The sequence below is a fragment of the Thamnophis sirtalis genome, unplaced genomic scaffold (assembly GCF_051295495.1).
Source record: "Thamnophis sirtalis isolate CommonGarterSnake01/CBP01778 unplaced genomic scaffold, rThaSir2_p1.2 scaffold_9, whole genome shotgun sequence".
NCBI classification, from domain to species: domain Eukaryota; kingdom Metazoa; phylum Chordata; class Lepidosauria; order Squamata; family Natricidae; genus Thamnophis; species Thamnophis sirtalis.
Window position 1 is genome coordinate 69,426,435 of NW_028261389.1, and position 23,081 is coordinate 69,449,515.

The following is a 23,081-nucleotide window of genomic DNA, read 5'->3' on the forward strand; positions in this document are numbered from 1 at the left end:
CCTTTCATTGTCTGCTGCCCGAACGAGTGAATGAGACAGACGGAGAATGAAAGGAGATCATGTCGGGCAAGGGGAATGAACCAAGCATTCCAACCGGTTCTAAACGGCACGGTAGATTTGTGGAACCTCTTCCACCGAACCGGTTAGAACCAGCAGGAACCCACCCCTGCTCAGGAGTTCTCTAAAAGCTTCCTACAAGCTATGCATGGCCATTTTGGTGAAGGGTGCGGGGCTTCGGGAAGCGTGCAAAATGCTGTATTCGATGTAGAAGACACACCCAGATTTTCAGCTTCTTTTTTTGAGGGAAAAAGGTGCATTTTATACTCTGAAAAATACGGTAGGTGAGGAATGAAATCACCCTGGAGGATATATTTGTGGGGTCCCCCAACCAACCTGGCTCCGACTGAAGAAGCTACTGGGATAAGGAGTAAAATGTTTCAAACCAAACAGAAAAATCCATTTGGCATGACTCAACTTCCAGACGACTCTGTCTGGATGACTGAGAATCTTCATTGAAATGAAGCAAAAGATTCCTGTCATAGAAAACAGGGATCCATAATCAAAATCACAGAAACGCTCAGCCTAGGGTTAATAACAGGATTTTGTAATAAATTGATGTGCTGTATGGCCTCTCTTGAGCCCAACCTGGATTGTCAAAATGTTTTAGGACAGAGAAAGTCAGCTAGCTTTTTCATTTTCTGTGTCTTTTCAATAAGCAGGTATCCCAGCTGTGAATTCTCCTATGGTGGGAGTACAGCTATAAACGTCTCAGCAGAAAACAGACTGTCCTCTTTCTTCCAGGAATAATACAATCAGTTCCCATGATCCCAGGCTGTAAGTTTCTTTTTTCGATCCTCTGTCCGCACCAATTTTTTTTTCACTTTCCACTCTGCTGTGGCTTGGAAATAAATCACATTTATCTTCACCCACAATAGAGTACAGTCACAAATGTTTGAGCACCCATCTCCTGGATTATAAATGTTTGAAGCAGCTTCACCAGGTTTAATTCACTCAGATTCCTGAAAAAGTTCCTTTCTTGCTAGGCTCCACATCTATATGGCTCAGGTTAAGTTATCCAGTAGGACAAGGTTACCTAGTGAGATATAGGGGTGAAAAACTTGGGGACCCCAGTTTTCCCTCTGCTTTGGAGGTTCATTGGGTGACTGAGCCAGTCCCTCTTTCTCTGCCCAACACACATTGTTGTGGACTTAAAATGTAGGAAGGGTTCACTGACAAATGTGCGCTAGTCAAATGCGCGCCGACAAAACCGCGACGTCAAAATCGTGCGTCATCAACAAACAACATAGTGGGAGGCGAAAACAACGTTATAACCCATCCACCCTAACCCTAACCGCAATTTTGATGTTGCGGTTTTGTCACCGCGGTTTTGTCGGCGCGCATTTGACTAGCGCGCATTTGTCGGGCCACGTGTAGGAAGATCCCCATGGGAACCACCTTGAGGTCTAGGAGGAAAGGTAGGCTCAATAAAGGAATAAATAACGATTCAGGCTCTGCCAATCTTTTGAAGAGTGCTCCACTTTGAAGGTCTGAGCAAGCACACGCTCAAAGCTGCCCGCCATCTCATTTCTAAGAACAAAGCAGAGACATCCTTTTGTTTGGCTCTGCTCCACAGCCCTGAGAACTTCTAGCCAAGCTTTGGCAAATGAGGTCTTAGAAGGTCCTGCTCTCCTCTTCCGGCCAGCCTGCCAGAAGAAGGCTGGAGAGGATGCCCTGCTCACCTTCTTCAATACATGCTTAGCTGAAACTTTGGCAAACTTTGTTTCAGAGAACCAGCTGCTCTGCCTTCTCCAGTGTGACCTTGAAGAAGAAACCTCGGCGCTGAGAGATTGCGGGATCATACAATGAGCTTTTACAAAACCAAGCATGTTCCTCTTTGCTTCAATAAAAAATTGAGCCAGGGTGGCGCAGTGGTTAGAGTGGAGTATTGCAGGCTACTTCTTCTGGCTGCCTGCAATTTGGCAGTTCAAATCTCACCAGGCTCAAGGTTGACTCAGCCTTCCATCCTTCCGAGGTGGGTAAAATGAAGACCCAGATTGTTGGGGGAAAATAGGCTGACTCTGTAAACCGCTTAGGGCTGTAAAGCACTGTGAAGCGGTATATAAGTCTAAGTGCTATTGCTAACCTTGACATTTGGAAGAGCAAGCAATGAAAATGTGGGCTGGATGACCTTGAAAGTCCAGTAGATCGTAGCTGACTTAATTTTGGACCAGTGTTAAAGATCCGTCGCTTTTTCTTGGCTGTATCTGTATTCCATCACGGTATCAGGAATTGTAGATTTAAAGGGCATGCAAGATGGGTAAAAGAAAAGCTGAAACCTACATCTACGTTAGCAGCAATGGAGTGTTGATATTATTCTCTGTCAACATATGGGTTGTTTTTTTTTGAAAGGGGCAAAAAAAGACTTTTGATTAATATGGTGAAAGGTTTTGGATCTGTTATAATTGCAATATAATTTCCAGTTTTCCTGCTTTTCTCCAAGGGGCATCAAGGGTGCCACTCGGTTGGATTTGTTTAAAGATGCTGAATATTTCTCAACAAACTCTTTGTCCATCCTGTGTTCTAGTCCAGATTTGGGCAACCTTCCCCACTTTGGTGGGGAAAAAAGAAGCAAACCAAGCAGTTCTGAATGCTCTTTATTACTAAATAGCAGTCATTCAAGTTATCTTCTCTTCTTTCAGTCAGATCAATGCATTCTTTTTGCTACTCTTAGCAAAAAGTCTAAGTTCTATTGCTATTAATTCACTGCTAGGGCACAACCTGTCGGTGTGAGGACACCTCCTGTTACATTTCTTCTCCTTCAAAAGTGGCCAAGACTTTCTGCGGGGTATGGTCAAAAAAGTCAAGACAGTGGACATGTGGGCTACACATAGCACACATCTAAAACAGAAAACACCATTGTGGCTGGCATCTGTTTTGACCATACCCTGCAAACACCGCTAAAGTGACTTTAGAAATGAAATAAAGGGCATGAAATATTCAACAATATATTAGCCACCTCTCTGTAGCCTAAGTTCTGAAATTGTTGCATCTCTTTGCAAAACCGACTTCAACCTTCAAGCCCTTCTGAAGAGATGATTTCAAGCTGGCCTCTCTATGACCTTATACTCTTCAAAATTTGATGACGAGCAGATGCAGATGTCAATATCGTGTGCTCGGATCGGCGTGTTGGAAAGGGTGAAATGTGAGTAAAGAAAGCCTGGGATCATATGGAAGCTCCTTATGGAAACTGAGGCTGTTAATTAATGAATTAGCCCTGGTTAACCAGCCATGGGACGTTCATGATGGCAGCAAAGAAAGAAAGAAATGATGGATTACATATAGGCCAAGTAACAGAAGATGACAACTGACTGAAACCAAAAGTTTGTTTTATTGGAAAGTTTAAAAAACAGACAAAAAAGTGACATATTATATAGAAGCAGGGCCATCCAGGGTGTGTATCAGAAAACTCAACATGGTGGCAACCATTACATCAGGGGTGTCAATCTCAATGAGATTGACACCCCTGATGTAATGAGCCAAGGTGGCGCAGTGGTTAAAAGCAGCACTGCAGGCTACTGCTAGATCAGCAGGTCAGCGGTTCAAATCTCACTGGCTCAGGGTTGACTCAGCCTTCCATCCTTCCGAGGTGGGTAAAATGAGGACCCAGATTGTTGGGGGCAATATGCTGACTCTCTGTAAACCGCTTAGAGAGACCTGAAAGGCCTATGAAGCGGTATATAAGTCTACTGCTATTGCTATTGCTATTGCTATTGCTCAAGGTCCAGGGGCCGTATCCGGCCCACAGGATGCTTAGATCTGGTCCGTGGGGCTGCCCTGGAAACAGAGAAGGACTGGCCCTCCCAAGCTCCGGTTTTGCTGGCAGAGGATTGGAGGAGGCTGTCGCAGTTGAAAATGGAGCTTGCGATGGCTGCAGGCAGCACTCCCAACTCCATTTTCACTGGCAGAGGGTTGCAGGAGACTGTCACAGCCAAACATGGAGCTCGGGAGCTGGTTTTTGCTGGAAGAGCGGTCAGGCCACCACAGATGCCCTGACACGAGTGATGTCGAGCTGGCCATGCCCACCCTGGCCACGCCTACTCCCAAGGTCAAACGCAACCCTGATGCAGCCCTCAATGAAATTGAGTTTGGTACCCCTGCACTACATGATCAAAGGTCCACTGAAATTACATGCAGTGCATCTTCACTGTCTTAGAACATAAAACAATAGGTTTGGAATGGACCTTGGAGGTCTTCTAGTCCAAGTCCCTACTCATGTAGGAGACCCTTTATCATTCCAGACAAATTGGCTATCCAGTCTTGTCCTGAGACCCTCCAATGATGGAGCAGCTACAACGTTCAGAGGCAGATTTCAATGATTAATTATGTCAGAAAATTTCTCCTTAGTTCTAGGTTGGATCTCTCTAATCAGAGGTGGTATTCAACAGGTTCTGCCCAGTTCTGGAGAACCGGTAGTGAAAAATTTGAGTAGTTTGGAGAACCAGTAAATACCACCTCTGGCTGGCCCCGCCCCATCTATTCTCTGCCTCCTGAGTCCCAGCTGATCGGGAGGAAATGGATTTTGCAGTAACCTTCCCTTAGAGTGGGGTGGGAATGGAGATTGTACAGTATCCCTCCTTTACCACGCCCACCATGCCCACAGAACCAGTAGTAAACATTTTTGAATCCCACCACTGTCTCTAATGATCTTGCACCTGTTACTTTTGGCCTGCCCTGAGGTCCTTTGGAGAATATGTAGACTGGAACCACATCAGCTCTTTTCCCAGCCCTTGGAGTTCTCTTATGCTCTAGGAACTTTGAAAGATTATGCTCAGTGGTTCTGAGATCATGTCTGTCAACTCCTGCAGAACTTTGGGATGTAATCCATCTGGTCCTGGCAATGTGAACTCATCTAGAATGGATGAATGGGTGTTCTTTTACCATTTTCTTGCCTATTTTGGCTTGCATTTCCATTCTGTCTCCTATGGTGCTTCGTGTGTGTGTGTGTGTGTGTAGACAGATTAAATGAATGAAGTAGTTCTATTTTCTCCCTGCTACCCATCATCTCCTTACCATCTTCTCCCATTAACGGACCGATTGCTTCCTTGATATTTTTCTTGTTTCTTATATATTGAAAGAAACATTTAAAATTATTTTTGACATTTGTTGCAAGTCTTAGTTCATGCCGATCCTTTGATTTCCTGACTTCGCCCTTGTAGTTTTGGGCTATTTGCTGGCATTCCGTTTTGGCTATCTGTCCCTCTTTCTATTTCTTATTTGGGGATTTTTATATGTTCCATTTTAAAATATTTTTTCTTCTCAGTTTGTCAGAGGTTTTTTTAAGCAACCATGCTGGCTTTGTCAGGGGTCCCTTGTTTTTCTTTCTCTGTGGCATTGTGTTAACTTGTGCTTTTATAATCTCATTTTTAGAGTTTCCCAAACATCCTGAGTTGTTTTTCCCTTTAGGATTTTCATGCATGTAATCCTTCCTAAAACTTTCTTAGTTTGTTGAAATCAACTCTGTCAAACCTAAGAACCTACTGTTCAATTACAGTAACTTGTGCCTGTATTATGGCAAATTCCAGTGTAACATGGTCATTCTCCTCAAACTTCCCACAACTTCAACCCTTTTTATCATTTCATCTCTGTTAGTAAGAATTCAGCCCAGTGTAGCTGACCCCCTAGTTCCCGCCTCTATCTTTTGTATGACAAAGTTGTCAGCTAGATGCATCAGGAACTTGTTGGCTCTCCCATCTGCTGCAGACTTTGTCTCCCAGTTGATATCAGAATACTTAACCCCCCCTCATTACTACATGTGGTGTGTTCTGGAGATTAGCTAACTCATTAGCAAAAATCAGTTCATCTATTTCCTCTGTTTAGTTGGGTGTCCTGTCGCCTACATCTATGACAATTTCTTTTTTCCCTTTTATATTAATGCATATGCTCCTTGGCTTATGGAGAGGTATAGTAATTTCTTATATATAATGCAGCTTCACCTCAGTGGTGGGTTTCAAAAATTTTTCAAACCTACTCTGTGGGTGTGGCCTCCTTTGTGGGAGTGGCTTGCCGGCCATGTGACCTGGTGGGAGTAGCTTGCTGGCCATGTGTTCTCTCTCTCTCTCTCTCCTTCCTTTTGTCTCTCTGTCCCTTTTTCCTTTTTTCCTTTCATTTCTCTCTCACTTTTTCTTTCTTTTTTCTTTGTTTCTTTCTTCTTTTTTTTCTCTTTCTCTCTCTGTGTGAGTCTGTGTGTGTGTGTGTGTGTGTGTGTGTCAGTGGTGAGTTTCAAAAATTTTTCGAACCTACTCTGTGGGTGTGGCCTCCTTTGTGGGAGTGGCTTGCCGGCCATGTGACCTGGTGGGAGTAGCTTGCTGGCCATGTGTTCTCTCTCTCTCTCTCTCCTTCCTTTTGTCTCTCTGTCCCTTTTTCCTTTTTTCCTTTCATTTCTCTCTCACTTTTTCTTTCTTTTTTCTTTCTTCTTTTTTTTCTCTTTCTCTCTCTGTGTGAGTCTGTGTGTGTGTGTGTGTGTGTGTCAGTGGTGAGTTTCAAAATTTTTTCGAACCTACTCTGTGGGTGTGGCCTCCTTTGTGGGAGTGGCTTGCCAGCCATGTGTTTTCTTTCTTTCTTTCTTTCTTTCTTTCTTTCTTTCTTTCTTTCTTTCTTTCTTTCTTTCTTTCTTTCTTTCTCTCTCTCTCTCTCCTTCCTTTTGTCTCTCTGTCCCTTTTTCCTTTCATTTCTCTCTCACTTTTTCTTTCTTTTTTCCTTTCTTCCTTCCTTTCTTTCTCTTTCTCTCTCTGTGTGAGTCTGTGTGTGTGTGTGTGTGTGTGTGTGTGTGTGTGTGTGTGTCAGTGGTGGGTTTCAAAATTTTTTGGAACCTCTTCTGTAGGTGTGGCCTGATTTCTGGTGGAACCTCTTCTAACCGGTTCAGTAGATTTGACGAACCGGTTCTACCGAACTGGTGCGAACTGGTAGGAACCCACCTCTGCTTTACCTCCTCTTTTGTTAGGTCTGGGGTTGTTGTTTTTTTTTGAACGGTTATATCCTTCCAGGAGTACATTTCGTATGAGTTCCATTCCACCAAGTTTCGGTAATGGGAACTATATCATATCAGTCCTCATATACTGGTATTTGAACTTTGTTCCTCAACTTTGAGCATTAATATATAGGCATCTGAGATCTTTATGGATGACCCTGGCTTTGCTTCCTACATCTCCTAGTTTATTCTTGACACACTCCAAAGGGGTCTCCATAAAGGAGCCCAAACTATTGCGAAAGAATGTTTTTATTCTGGCAAAAATTGTCAGCTGAGGAAAACAGACTCTGGAGGCCCATCCTAAAGGTGTATTTTGTTGATCTGCAATTTAATCGCTCCAAGCTGGCATCTGAGACTCTCTTAAAGTTCATCTTCTACCCCAGTGATTTTATCTGGATTAATGAGGCTTCTCCACAAAAGCCGATTTTCATCTTGCAATCTACAAAGAAAGCAAAAATAACCTTTCACGTGTCTTGACTGGCCAGGAGAATGTGTACAAAGCAGATGGCTACTGTAGAAATCTTTTATTTTATTTTTTTAGTGGTGGTTTTTAACCAGATTGTTTCCCTTACAGAATCTATTCCTCTAGAGCTGAGATGAAAGAGGCATAAAAAAAATATCTTCCTAAAATAGGAGACCTTGTTACCAGCCCACCTTGTCAACACTTTGTCCCCGTGTGGGAAGGGACAAGTGAAGCAGTTGGTGAGATCTCCCTCACACGGGCAGAGGGTTTTAAGCCACCTAAAGAGAATATGGCTTGAAACACCTCTTAGCAAAGAGAAAAGGCAGCCATTACCATTTTTTTCGGAGTATAAGATGCACCCCCCCCCCCAAATGAGGGAGAAAATCTGGGTGCATCTTATATGAACACAGCATTTTTGGCTTCCCGAAACCCCGCACCCTTCACAAAAATGCAAAGGATTTGGGAGGCCTGCAAAGTGCTCCTGCGGGCTGGAAAGGGCAGAAATGAGTGAAAAATGGCTCATTTTTGGCTCATTTTGCCCCCCCCCAGCCCCGAGAATCACTCTATAAGCCTCCTAAAGGCTGTGCATGCCCTTCTTTTGGCAAAAAACAGTCCATTTTCATGAAAAATGGACCATTTTTTGCTTGTTTTTGCCCCCCCAGCCCCCAGGAGCACCTTGTAGGCCTCTCAAACTCTCTGCATGTTCCATTTTTCACAAAAAATGAGGTCTGCAGAGGGTTTGGGAGGTCTTCAGAGTGCAATATTTTTTTTAAAAAAAATTACCTCTTCAAAATCTTGGTGCATTTTATACACCGGTGCGTCTTAGACTCTGAAAAATATGGTAATTCTCTTAATGATAGCCCACATCAGGGGTGGGTTCCATCAGCCACTACTGCTGGTTTGCTCGTGGTCACGCAGCATGCATGAGCTTGATGCGCGCTATGTGTGCATGCGCAGTACTATAAAAATGCTTCTGCGCAGGCACAGAATCCAAAAAACAAGATGGAGGTGTCTACAGCACTGCTGGGAGAACCGGTATGAGGGTGTGGCAGGCCTGGGTCACTGCCGGTTCCATTGACCCAGGCCACCAAACACTACCGGTTCCGCGGAACCAGTGTGAACCGGTAGGAACCCGCCCACCACTGGCGCACACGTATCAAACACTTGTTGCCTTTGAGAGTCTCCTCATGAGAATCCTTTTTCCAAGAGAAAATTGAGGGCAAAAGTCCCATACAGAGTCCAGCTTTTCTGTTACTCTAGTTCTGCCAACTCTAGAAATTCTTTTCAGTCAATAAATGAGTTTTAAAATATCACTATGTTTTATTTATATTTCATATTTCTAAACTGTCCATTTCCCTCAGAGAGGGACTCTATATGCACCCATGGCATCTGCTAGAAGCCACTCTCCCAAAAAGGAAGGAGCCAGGATGCCCCTCCCTCAAATTAAATTAAAGTCAATTAAACTACATGTAAATATTCAATTTATAAATTTAATTGATGCATCTGCCGGCACACACCAGCCATTCTCTTTTACACGCATGCTGTTCTTACCACAGAAACACCTCATGTGCCTAGTGAAGATGACCATTAAACTCCTCCCCCGTGGGCCAGCTATGTCACATACTGGCCACGCCTGGTTTAGCAAAGGGGGGGGAGGAGTCCCAATACATCATGTGACATAGCCGTGATGACATGAGTTTGACACCCCTGTTCTAAGACGATCCCCAAATTCACAGGAAAAAAAGTAAGGATGGTTGCATTAATGCAGCTTGGACAAAAGTGACTGTCATAAAGATTTGGCATCTATCAGTTCTGGCCTTCATTTGTATGTTACTCTCAGATCTGGAAGCTCCTGGAGAATTCACATGACATCCAGAGACCAGGCCCAAGACATATAACAATCCACAAACACACCCCCACCCACCCAAAAATTCCCCACCCCTAAACCACCCAAGCATCCACACAACAGACCAAGTAGTGCTGTCCAACAGTTCACTGATGGTGGCACTTTAGTTCATTGTTGAGTGCAATTGATATTTTAGTTTAGTTTAGTTTCACTTTATTTGTATGCCGCCCTTTTCCCTGGGGGGACTCAGGGCGGCTCACAGTTCAAAAGGGGGGGGGGGAAGGACAAACAATTTACAACATAAAAGCACTACATCATTTAAGAACTCAACAGTCATACAATTCGAGTAGGGGTTAGGGTCTTTAACCCCAGGCCAGCCGGGATAGCCAGATTTTAAGTGTGGCACGGAAGGTCTGGAGGGTGTTGAGGGTCCGGATCTCCACGGGGAGTTCGTTCCAGAGGGTCGGAGCAGCCACCGAGAAGGCTCTCCTCCGGGTAGTTGCCAGTCTACACTGGCTGGCTGATGGAATTCGGAGGAGGCCTAATCTATGCGATCTTATTGGTCTAGTGGAGGTAATTGGCAGTAGGCGGTCTCTCAAGTCAGAAGATGCAAGACTTTCTCAACAGAAAGCTGTCCTCAGTTTTTTTCTGCGACAATTCTAGTTCATTGCCTCTCTGCTCTGCTGGTTTATTATCTACAATTCTACAAAAATTGAACTTAACTTTCAGAAACTTGCTCTCTTTATGTTTCAGCCATTGGTGGGACTTGGTGATTTCAAGATTTAGCAGATGCTTAGAAGAAATCACCATAGAGCAGGGTATGGATGCTTTATTCTGAGACTAGAAGCTAAGTCTATTGATATTTGATTTTATGTTGTGGAAAGGTACCTAACAGAATCTTGTTTCAGACCACACGGCTCTCAAACTCCAGAATGGAGAGAAAGAAATGCTGCAATCACTCTATAACTCTTATTTGCTGCTGGGATTATGCTGCAGCTCCAAAGTCAAAATTATGGTTGTTGAACTTAATTATTCTTTCTTCTTTCTCTGTAAAACTTTAGCACCAAGCAACCAGGAACACATGATACACGCCGGCGTCCCCAGCTAGAATAATATTTTGATTATAGATATATTTTCCTGCAAATAAATACAATGGCCTGCTCCAACCCCCCCCCCCCCCCAAATTCTAGCAATTCCAGACACCTTTGTTTTTGGAGCTCCTTGGAGAAGAGCAGCCCGTAATGTACTTGCAGATGAAATGAAAGGTGGAAACTATTTGCAAAACATGAATTGCAAAGGACATAGTTTCCACTATGAATCTAAAACCTACATTCACAGAAATTCAATTACATTTAGATATGTTTTTCATCTTCATTGCAATAAATGTTAACAGGCCTAGGCCAAAGGAATCTCAAAGGTAATTTTATATCTGCAAAAATAAACTCAGGCTTGCAAGTATTTAATCTGGAATAAGAAGTAATGTGTGGATAATGTACAGGTACATTATCTTGTGGCCATAGTTGACCCCAACATTTCTGCTGTTATGTGCATTTTGTCCCAAGTTCGGTTCTCCCACCATAGAGACTCCTCCTAGCGTGGCATCCTTTTTCTTCTACCTCTCCTAACCGAAAGCCCTATCAATTGGGGAGCTGACCAACAACAGGGAGCCACAGCAGAGGGATGAAAGAGCCACATGCAGCCCCAGAGCCACCAGTTGCTGACCCCTTGTCTACACTAATGAAAAGGACTAGGGGTGACATGATAACAGTGTTACAATATCTAAGGGGATGCCACAAAGAAGAGAGAGTCAACCTATTTTCCAAAACACCAAAAGGGGAGAGAAGAAACAAAGAATGGAAACTAAACAAGGAGAGAAGCAACCTAGAACTAAGGAGAAAATTCCAATGGTGAGAGCAATCAACCAGTGGAATAGCTTGTCTTCAGAAGTTATGGGTGATCCATCACTGGAGGCTTTCAATAAGAGACTGGACAACCGTTTTTCTGAAATTGTATAGGATCAGCGAGTTGGAGTAGAAGACCTCCAAGGTCCCCACTATTACCGTATGTTCTATGATTTTTCCCATGCTTATTGTCATAAAAAAATTAGCCAATGTGTTCCAGGTTCAGGAGCATTCAAGATGAAACTAAAAAAAAAAGCTTAAAAATATAAAAATATTTAGAGCATTGTCGAAAGCAATTTGGGATACTTTTGAAAATATTGAGAGAATGCACACATTTTACAGGCCTACTAAGGGCCTGCAAAGCTCATTAAACTTAGACTTCATTTAGGCATGTTTTGAAATCTTTGGGGTGCTCATGCTGGCTTAGAATCCTTTTACAGTTTCAAGACTCTTCTCATCTGGCTCTGGAAAAAGACCATTGCTATGTTGGCCACTGAATCCCCGCCTGGCAGGAAGCAGGCCGCTTGTAGAATTTGCATAGATTAGGACATTTTATTACTGTGGAGAGGAGCTAGAGCAAGCGAGAATCAGAAACAACGTTATGTCATCAGAGAGTGCTGCCAATGAAAGTACATTTTACTAGCCTTTGAAATTGAGAGTATAATTTGTTTACTCAAAAAATTGGCAATATCTTGATTGAAATATGCATTTTCTGGGCTTCCAGAACACTTTGTATTTGGTTGCAGTTGGTTATGAGTGACGCATAATTAGAAGACCCCCAAACCTATCTACCTATAGGGACACAGTGTCCCTCTGTTCCTAATCAAAGCAACCCCACTTCTTTCAACCTTTTACCAAGTCTGAAAAGAGATCCTGCTGCTTTAAGCATTCTTTAAAACAACTCCTCAAGCACTGCTGGCTTTCTTGAGAGCAAAGCCTAGAGAGAGCCTAGAAACCATCAAGGTCACCACTGCAGGTGTTTGAGAAGGAGGTGGATTATTCCCATAACAAAAGGATGTTTCATAATTGGACAATGTGATCACCTAGGGTTGGGGAGAAAGGAAAGCTACTGTTTGACTAGGCAAGCATAGGTGTGGGAAAACCAGAGCTGGTTTTGATTCTTCAGTACCAAAATTGTGTGTTCAATGAAAATTTATTTTTGGGAATTCAAAGCTCCCAAGAGTGTTTACTTATGGTTTCATTAGTCCGACAGTTGACACTTTTCCCTTTTAGGTCTATCAATGCACAATAAAAATATATGGGGAGGATTTTCCATGGGCATTGCTACAATATTGATCGGTTTGACCTGAACATGGATACAAATGTTGCTGTAATATGTAATATGTAATATGTAATATATAATATAATGATTGAATTGGAAGGGATCTTGTAGGTCATCTAGTCCAATCCTCCACCCAAGCAGGAGACCCTATGCCTGAATATGTGTGTGTGTGTGTGTGTGTGTGTAATTCTCGACTTATAACAGTTTATTTAGTGATGGTTCAAAGTTACTGAAAAAAGTGACTTTTGACCATTTTTCACACTTATGACCATAATCACATGATCAAAATTCAGATGCTTGGCAACTGACTGATATTTATGATGGTTGCAGTGTCCTGGGGTCATGTGATCAGCTTTTGTGACCTTCTGGCAAGCAAAGTCAATGCAAATCCAGATTCACTTAACAACCATGTTGCTAACTTAACAAATGTAATGGGGCAATACTGTGGCAACAAAAGTCATAAAATGGGGCAAACTCACTTAACAAATGTTTCACTTAGCAACATAAATTTTGGACTCAATTGTGGTCGTAACTCAAGGAGTGCCTATATATGTGTGTGCATGTATGTATATGCAGTGGTGGGATTCAGCCGGTTTGCACCGGTAGCTAATTTTTTCTGGAGTTCCCTGAACTGGTTGAATAGCATCTATTTCAATCCTTCCAGCCCACGATGCCTTGAACTGGCCCGCAGGGCCTGGGCATAAGGCGGCAGCCCAGGGTCAAAGCATTGGTGGAGTGCCAAAGGGTTGGGGAGGGTGCTGAAGAGAGTGGGCATCCTGTCTGCAGTGCCCATACCAGCTGTCCTTTTCTGGTCAAAACTGGAATGCCGCTGCATTTAAGTACTGACAGATGCTGGCCTTCCCTCTGGTGGGCCTGGGCAATTGCTGGAGAGGGACGGGCCCATTTCAGGGTGTGGCAGCCAGATGCCCTTACTTCCCCCAAGCATTTCTTTGCCTACCTAATTTCGAGCTCCATCACATTTCTCCATCGTGTTTCTCGACATCATGTGCAGGGAAACAAAAAGTTTGTGGGACTAAAAGTTCAACCAATCAATTCCAACTTCTTATGAAAAACCTTCCTCTCTTTCTTCTCCCTGCTCGTGCTCCTCTCCTCGTGCCATCCACTCCATTTCCCATTTTTCCATTGAAGTGCAATGCCCGGGATCTACTTTGATAGAGGTATGATAATCAAAGTATAGGGGGGTAATTTAACAACCAGTTTGCCCAGGTCAGGTTAGCCATTGGTGCTGGAGGACGAGGATGGGCCACACCTTTCACCACAGCCAACCTGACCCTGGTTGTTTAATTATTTGAATCGTACCACTGTGTATGTATGTATGTATGTATGTATGTATGTATGTATATATGTATATGTATATGTATATGTATATGTATATGTGTGTGTGTGTGTATATATATATATATTAGATTTTTACAACCCCTGGTAAGCCCCAATTATCCCAGTAAGGGTATGGCTAGCTGATGAGAGCTAAATAGCTTGAAATAGATCTATACTAGTCTCCCTTTATTTATTTGTCAGCACAAATAAACACACACACACACACACACACACACACACACACACACACACACACACACACACATATATATATATATATATATATATATATATATATATATATATATATATTTGTGCTGATAAATAAATAAAGGGAGACTAGTATAGATCTATTTCAAGCTATTCATTTATCAGCACAAATGCAACACAAATGTAACAAGGCGACATAAAAAAATGGCTTTCTGCCTGGATGGCTCCCAGAGTGAGCCGATAGACAGAAAAGGGAAGCAGTATGCTCCCTCCCATATTTGGGCATACCAAGGGTTGTGACACAATACATACATACATACGTACATATGTATGTATGTACGTACAATATGTATGTATGTATGTATGTATGTATGTATGTATGTATGTAGGTAGGTAGGTAGGTAGGTAGGTAGGTAGGTAGGTAGATAGATGATAGAGAGATAGGTAGGTGTGTGTATATCTCTATCATCTATCTATCTATCTATCTATCTATCTATCTATCTATCTATCTATCTATCTATCTATCTATCTATCTATCTATCTATCTATCTATCATCTATAGATAGAGGTAGAGATATAGATATAGATGGGGGGATTTAAAGGAAATACACGTATGCAAAAGTTTCTTGCACAAAAGAAGAGGAAACCTGGGGAAGGAAACCAGAGGGGTTGAGGGCCCCATCACAGATATAACTGGAAGTATATAATCTGTGTGGGTTATGCTCACCTGATCCTAACATACGTTCCTCGTTTAATGCTTCAGAAAGGAAATTAAAAACAAACAAAAAAATAAAGTTAATAACATAATAGTTTGACTCATACATGGTTCTTGACCCTAACCCTAACTCAGACTTGCTGAGTTGCGCTTTTAGGCTAATCCTAACCCCAGTCGATGTCCACAGATAGTTAGTTCCAAGGTAATTCCAGAAACTGAAAAGTAAACCTATATAGATTTTCTTTGCATTACTTATCTTACTCCATGATAGAAAATGGAAAACTGCATGGACATTCTGGTTTTGGCATCACCTTCTTTGACTGTGTAAAATCAGACTAGTGCGGTATTATAGTATTAAATTAAAATAACTTTCCATACAGCAACCACATTCTTTTTTAAATAATAACTCCTATTACAGTTTAAAAATACAAAGATACAAAATTAACACAAACTATATGTAAAATATAAAAAATAAAACATGCAAATAGTAAAAAGGTAAGGGAAGGGAAAATATAAGGAAAAAGAAGTATAAAGAAATTATTTCCCTCTTGATCAAGACAACTACAGCAGTTTCAATAATTTATCACCTAATCAAATTTCTACTAAAACCTCTTTATTCCATCTCTCTCTCTCTCTCCTCCAATCTACACATACAGTGCATATATTAAACAAATAAATCAATTTCATATTTCTTTACAACAAAAAATCTCTTCTTCCCATAATTTATATCTATAAAGAAAAGCATCATCATTGAAACGTAATCAAAAAAATCCCTTTTAACAACTACCAGAAACAACATATTAAAAATCTTGATCTTTAATCTCTTCAAATAATGCCCCCTAAGTTGTCATTTTTTCCTTCATCTCCTCTCATAAACTCCTTAGCAAATTTAACACTTTCCTTCAATTGTAACACCTTATCTTACCACTTTTTCTAAAAACAGAATAAAAAAATATCTTCCCATACCCTGTCATTATGTTTATTTCTTTGCATGCTTTATTAGGATTTTCTACATAATATAACACATCTATTTTGTAAGTCCAAGATAAGAAAGTTGTCCGAGCCATTTTACTAAGTTGAAACCCACATATCCAATTCACTCTTCTAACTTATTCTATTTGTATATACACCTTTGTCCAGGCCAGGGGTCAGCAACCTTAAACACTCAAAGAGCCATTTGGACCCATTTCCCACAGAAAAGAAAACACCAGGAGCCACAAAACCCTTCCCATGCCTGACTATTTCCTGAGCGCCCACAAAGTTAGCATATGAAGTTGAATTAGACCTTCGGTTTTCTTCTGCAACTTTTCTTGGATTTATCCATGGTTGACCTAAAGAAGGTTGAAAAGCTCAATAAATCGTTTGCCGGCAGGTATCACACATTGGCCATTGTGACCCATATTTTGAGCGACAGAGAGCTGCAGCAGAGGGATGAAAGAGCCACATGCGGCTCCAGAGCTGAATCCCTATGAACTGGTTCATAGTCAGGTGATTAAAGCCTTTCTTTTGTGTGTTATGACTGCCATCTTGACCTGCCCTCTTGGCTTTTTTGATTGCCATGTTGGTTTTTTTCTAACCAGTTCTTTATGTTTACAACACGCATTGATATTTCCTCATGAAAATATAATTCCCCTTAATCCAGATGACTCTCTCTGTTCGGTTTCATTGCTCAACCTCTTTCAGATTTTTGCTCCCCTGGGGGATTCACATAACATCAGATTTCAATAGCTCATTACAGCAGCTCCCAATGTGAACTGGGAAAAGGTAACACCTTCTGAGTTGAGTTCAGCTCAACTTGTGGTGATTTCATGGATGCATACAGGTAGTTTTCTTGGAAGAATGGAAGAACTTTGTCATGACCTTCAACTGGGGCTGCTAAAATTGCTGAAGTTGAATCAAACTGTTGTTTGGTTTTGCTAGCTCTGCTGTGTAACTCACATTTTTGATGGCAACAGTACAGAAATATTGAGTGTGATGTGACAGCTAAGGTTGAAAAAAGCAAGAAGACCGAATTCTAGTCTACCTTTTGTCACAGAAGCTCATATGTCACTTAGGGCCTCTCTCTATCTCAGCTGAATCTTCCTCACAGTTAGTTGTGAGGGGAAATGGATCTTCTCCTGCATTTAGAAAGAATTGCACACCAGATAAAAATACTATTTACTACTGTCTTCTTAGCCTAACCATAATTAATCCTAGGTCAGGGGTCATCAAACTGCAGCTCTGGAGCCGCATGTGGCTCTTTTCATCCCTCTGCTGTGGCTCCCTGTCACTGGGTGGCTCCACAATTGATAGGGCTTTCGGTTAGGGCAGTTAGAGGAAAAAGGACACGCTGCTAGCAAGAGACTCTATGGTAGAGGAACTGGATTTCCGATCAGCTCCAGAATTGAACGGGGGCTTCCGTTAGGACCCTTGAGTGTTTAAGGTTGCTGACCCCTGCCCTAGGTAAAATCTGGTTTCCCCACATATGTGTTGTGGCTTGCAAGTGGCCAGCGGATCTGGCAGCAGATTCAGACTGAGGAGTTTGGGGAGGAACATGGGCCAATCCTGGAATCTGGGGAAGGCTCTGAGGAGGGCTCTGTGTCAGAGGCAGAGAGGGGGCCAGGGTCGTCTGACAGTTATCAGCTGCCTTTGGAGTTGGATCTCAGTGGGGCAGAAGAACAGCTGGAGCCTGTTCCCAGTGTGTACATGTGCAAAGCTGCCAGGAGAAGGGAACAGCTAAGGAACAAGGGTTGACTTGGGAGTAAAGCCACAGGTGGATGGTGAATGGCCCCTCCCATAGGGAATAAAGAGGAGCGAAAGGGGAGTGGAGTTTGCAGGATACAATTAGTTCAATTCATTAGGGTGGAGATCTGTCCTAATATCTTGCCAAGTAATTGCTGCTACAGAGTGGCGTTTGGAAGATATCGGTCTGGCTACTCTCCAAGCCTGATAAAGGTCTGTAGTTGTGAAATCTCATGAAAGACTGTTTGCCGGGGCTTTGCTGGAGAGGAATTCCTTTTAACCTACATAAAAGAGGTTTTAATGGGACGAGGAGTCTGCTTCATGATCTTGGGAGGCCTAGGCCAGAATAATATGCCTACCAGCTTCTTCTGACCTTATCCCCACGAACCAATCTCTCTCTCTTCACAACTCGGTTTTTCCTCTTCTTCCTCAATCTGCCTCCTTATCACTGTCGTTCTTTCCCCGCCTGCAACCTGCTTTTGGATCTGGCAAGCTCCCCTCGGGGGAAAGTTACCATCTCAACCTTTTGCAAATCAACCTTACAGCACAATGAGAATCATACTCATTAGGCATTAATAAGCTCTTTACACACTCCCTAATTTACAAGGAAAGCTGAAGAAATAAACAAGCCTGATTACAAGGATGGAAGAAAAGCAGAGGTGGCATTCAGCCAGTTTGGAAATTGCGGGTGGGCCCAGCTTCACTGCCCCGGCTCTATGCCATCCTATTTAGGCGTGTTTTTGAGGCTGGGCGCATGCACAGAAGGTGCATGTGGAAGCAAAGCACATGTATGCAACACAGTGGTGGGTTCTGGATCCCTTTCCAGTTGGAACGGGCCCGGCAGTGGATGTGCGCAGCGCGCATGCACTAGCGCCTCCATGACCCTCCACAATGCTCCAGCTGCTCAGCGGAGCATTACACAGGTGCTGTACGCGCCATGCACGTGCACAGAAGCACCAAAGACTTAAAAGACTGGTAAGGAGCTCGGGCGGGTGGGTGGGTCCTCTGGAGCACCGTACCGGAACGGTATCCAGTGCTCCGGGCAGGCTCCGGTACGCCCGTACCGGGATGTACCACCTGCAACCCACCACTGGTGCAGGGAACTGGTGGTAACGAAAGGTGAAACCCACCGCTGAAGTAAACATTTTGTGGATCCATTCATCTCCTTTGACAAAGAGGATGCAACCCAGCTAACAGAAACATTTGCCACTTGGCTGAGCCCATTTCATAGGAAAGGACCTTGGGGAGAAGATGCGAGAGTAGCTATGAAAAAGTAATTTTAAAAGAAGTCTGGAAAAATCAGCCGAGACCTCTGCATAACAATGATAAATAATAAGATAAAGACAATGGAGAAGGTTAAAGAATGAACAGTAATTAAGCAAGAAAGAAGGAAAATATTGTTGCCCCATTACAGATGTTAGTATATCACACGTAGCAACAACAAAAAAAAAAGCATTCCAAAGTGCAGTTATATTAACGGTGGGGATATTTTCAATGAACAAGGTACACAGACAGATGTACTTACCAGGATATATGTAAGGCATATACTGAAATATAATAAGTGTGCATATATAAGGTAAAGGTTCCCCCGCAGATGCGTACTAGTCGTTTCCAGTTCTAGGGGTGGTGCTCATTTCTGTTTCAAAGCCGAAGAGCCAGCGCTGTCTGAAGACGTATCCGTGGTCATGTGGCCGAATTGCTGAAGACGCACAGAACGCTGTTATCTTCCCACCAAAGGTGGCTCCTATTTTTCTACTTGCATTTTTTACGTGCTTTCGAACTGCTAGGTTGGCAGAAGCTGGGACAAGTAACGGGAGCTCACTGCGTCACTAGGGATTCAAACTGCCGAACTGCTGATCTTCTGATCGACAAGCCCAGCACCTTAGCTTATATAGAAATGTGCAAATACAGGCTGGAAGGAAATGGAAGGTGGAAGTTTGAAGAGAAACAGAAATAGCTGTGCTGTAGCAGCTATGTATTTTTTTCAATACAATTCGCTAGCATGGGAAAACGCCCCTAGCACAGTCACCTAAATATCATCTGTCCTCTATTTAAAAGGAAGCTTGGGAAACTTCAAAACAAGTGCCATTTATAACTTGACACTACGCACAAAATATTTGCAGGTTTTCTCCTGCAAGAATTTAGGGCATTAAGTTCGCTGGGGATGAAAAAGGAGCAGATCTTGTTTAGCTAAAAGCCATCACACACTTTTTTTTTTAATCACTGCTCCCATCACAAGGACTGTGTAGGCTGTGGGGAGACCTGAAGATGCTCCTTTTTCTACATTACCAGAGCAGGCACTTAGAATGTACGGGTCCTTTTTAATCTGGGGAACGGATGGTTGGCTACCCAAGACAAAAAGCTTTCTTCAATTATAGAGGCCGTTCAATGGCACGTGGATTAATTATTTATAAACACTGGATAGAGCCTATTGGTAAAAATGTTTTCTTCTATACCTTTATAGAGGCCAAGCTCAGCTCTTTCTGGGGAAAGCATTTCAGCATTGCAATTTTTAAGAAACTAATCATGTCATTAAGGGACGCAGTGGCTCATTGGCTAAGACGCTGAGCTTGTCAATCAGAAAGGTCGGCAGTTCGGCGGTTCGAATCCCTAGCGCCGCATAACGGAGTGAGTTCCCGTTATTTATCCCAGCTTCTGCCAACCTAGCCGTTTGAAAGCATGTAAAAAATGCAAGTAGAAAAATAGGAGCCACCTTTGGTGGGAAGGTAACAGCGTTCTGTGTGTCTTTGGCATTGAGTCATGCCGGCCACATGACCATGGAGACATCTTTGCACAGTGCTGGCTCTTTGGCTTTGAAACGGAGATGACCACTGCCCCCTAGAGTCGGGAAAGACTAGCACATATGTGCGAGGGGAACCTTTACTTTTAATTATATAATCTTTACCATTGCACTTCTGATCAGTAATGGCCCTGCAGAATTCATGATAGAGCTTCAAAAGAAAAAGAAAAGATTTGGAGCTTTAGCTAATAGTCATGTGGAAAGTAAGCACCCTCCCCTCCTCTAGAAGAATGAAATATTCTAGGAAATATTAAAAAGGCAGAATATCATAGCTCCCTGGATGAGAAAAGGAGAAACATGCTCTTGGGAAACAGCCCCCACCTTTGTTAATAGCCCCAGAAAGACTGGGACATCTTAACAACAAGACAAAAGACTGGGCCATCCTATGTACAAGACAAAAGGCCTTCAGCTCCAGGGTGATGGGATTAGCCCTCACTCAAGATCCAAACCAGGGCAAAGCCATTAAGCCACAATTGCCCAACACCCTTTCTGAACACAAGCCTCTTCATTGCATCACCCAGCAAGATTCAACCAAGCCTGGGATACAGACAGCTTAGAAAGTTAGTGAAGATCCCTGCATAGCCTGCTGGGAGTCCGGCAACCAATAGGATAAATGTCTTACACAGGAACAGGACGCTCTAGGGCAAGGCCCAAAAGAAGATATAAATATATCTCTCTCTCCACTCCATATGTTCAGCTGCATTAGGACCATATGCTTAATGGTTCTGCTCCATTAAACCAGCTTTCCAAGCAGCCTCCATGTTTCCAATATCTTTCTCCCTACTTGGAACTGAACACAGATGGACATTTCTTCCAACTGTCATCACAGCTCTTTCCATTTGTATCTGAGGAGAACCAGTGGGAAATATGGCTCTTCGGGATGCTCTGTGTAGCAGTTTTGCAAAATTAGTTGGGTAGATACTTAACTGCCTCACTGCTATTCAAACAGATTCTGTAAAGGTTAGATTAAACTTGCCCTTGAGTATGTGTGGATATTTCCATCTTCTTGCACATTCATAATGCATGCCCTGAACATTTTTTTTCTACCAAATGAAATACACACATTTGCAAGGGAGATTGAATCACTTAGCATACATTTGCTGCTTCTTTGGGATGGATACATATACAACAGATCAAGTAACTAGAACAGTGTTTCTCAACCTTGGCAACTTGAAGCTGTCTGGACCTCAACTCCCAGAATTCCCCAGCCAGCGTTCGCTGGCTGGGGAATTCTGGGAGTTGAAGTCCAGACATCTTCAAGTTGCCAAGGTTGAGAAACACTGAACTAGAATTCCACATTTTTCTGTGTGTTTGTCGTTCCAATGGGCTTAATTAATCATGTATCCCAAATAAAAGCAAAATACAGAGCTACAAACTATTATCTAGATTGCCAGTGCCCACGTCAACTGCCCTTTCTGCTTTCTCTAATTGGCCCAAAGAAAATATTTGCATACTCGTGACTTTGCACTCAATGCCAAAAATATGAATTTTTGTTTTGAAAAATAGAAAACCAGACACGTTCCCATTGCTTTGTAATCTTATTAGTTTCTGAAGTCCCAGCTAGTTATCAGCATCTAGCTGACTTGGCTCTCTGACAAAAGATAATGCCTTGAGGGATGAGAGACCACAAGAAAATCCCAAGTCATTAGGTTAAAAAACCAAAGCAGGCAGTGGCAAAATGACTTCTGCAAGGCTGCCAAAAGACTTTTACCGCTGCTACCCATAGTCACTTGGATTGGAACTCAAAACTAAATCAACTTGTCTCTTCAAACAAAACTGATCCATTTGTTCACATTGTTCTCTTTGGGCAAGGATGAAAGTGGGGAGGGGGGAATGCATTGTACCTAGGGGAATTATGCCAGAAATATTTCATGTTTTTAAAACAATGAATTTTTGAGGCTTTTTTCTTCTTCTTTTACACTGGAGAATCTGCTTTTCCAATGTTGAGCAAAGCCCAATTTTGATTCCTTTCTTTCTTCTCTCATTATCTAACTCCCCTCAAGCCCGACTCTCTTCCATCTCCTTTTTTGGTTGCAGCAGGGAAATCGAGGCCTCCAGGGGTGTCCAGAAAATCGACATGGTGGCTATGATGGTGTGAGGGGAGCTCCATTCACTTTTGATGGGCATTGTGGCTGCCATCTTACCTTTCTGAACCCTACTCTTCGGGCAGCCCTGGAGGCACCCAAAACCCCAGACCCATGGATTGACCTCTTCTCCATGCAGTGATCGAGGTTGCCACTTTTTAAAAAAGGAATACAAAGCAAGGATCCCACATTTCCTTGTATTTCTACTGTTTTCTATATCTTTTTAAAATGTATCATCACCACTGTCAAGGTGAAGGCTGCAAATGTTAAGGAAGTTCTGTCTCCCAAAGAGCTGCTGATACAGTTCTACATCTGTTGTTCCAAAGTTTAAGTCTGTGTATTCCAACATTATCAGCACTTCGAATAAAAAGGGAAGCGACAAAGTCTTTGTCTTCAATTACAGAGGAATGATTGAGTCTGTCATCTGCACCTCCATAACTGTCTGGTTTGGCTCTGCAACCCAACAAGACAGACACAGACTTCAACAGATAATTAGGACTGCAGAGAAAACAATTGCTGTCAACCTGCCTTTCATTGAGGACTTGTATACTGCACGAGTCAAAAAGAGGACTGTGAAAATATTTACAGACCCCTCACATCCTGGACATAAATTATTTCAACTCCTACCCTCGAAACGACGCTATAGAGCACTGCACACCAGAACAACTACTAGACACAAGGATAGTTTTTTCCC

At 42.7% G+C, this 23,081-nt stretch overlaps 1 protein-coding gene across 3 annotated transcripts in view; it reads right to left on the reverse strand.

The window, feature by feature from the left end:
- SHISAL1 (shisa like 1) overlaps positions 1-23,081 on the reverse strand; it is a 109,714-nt gene that overhangs the window by 12,827 nt on the left and 73,806 nt on the right. The window contains exons 5-6 of one of the 3 annotated variants that reach the window (XM_087722212.1): positions 14,795-14,824; positions 6,701-7,466 (exon numbers count right to left, since the gene is read on the reverse strand). The exons of 1 other annotated variant lie outside the window; for it this stretch is intronic. In XM_087722212.1, the coding sequence (XP_087578338.1) occupies positions 7,388-7,466; positions 14,795-14,824 (109 nt within the window). In that variant the 3' untranslated portion in view covers positions 6,701-7,387. Of the gene's footprint in view, positions 1-6,700; positions 7,467-14,794; positions 14,825-23,081 lie in introns of those variants that run through there. One more of the 3 variants, XM_087722214.1, reaches the window with a different exon arrangement.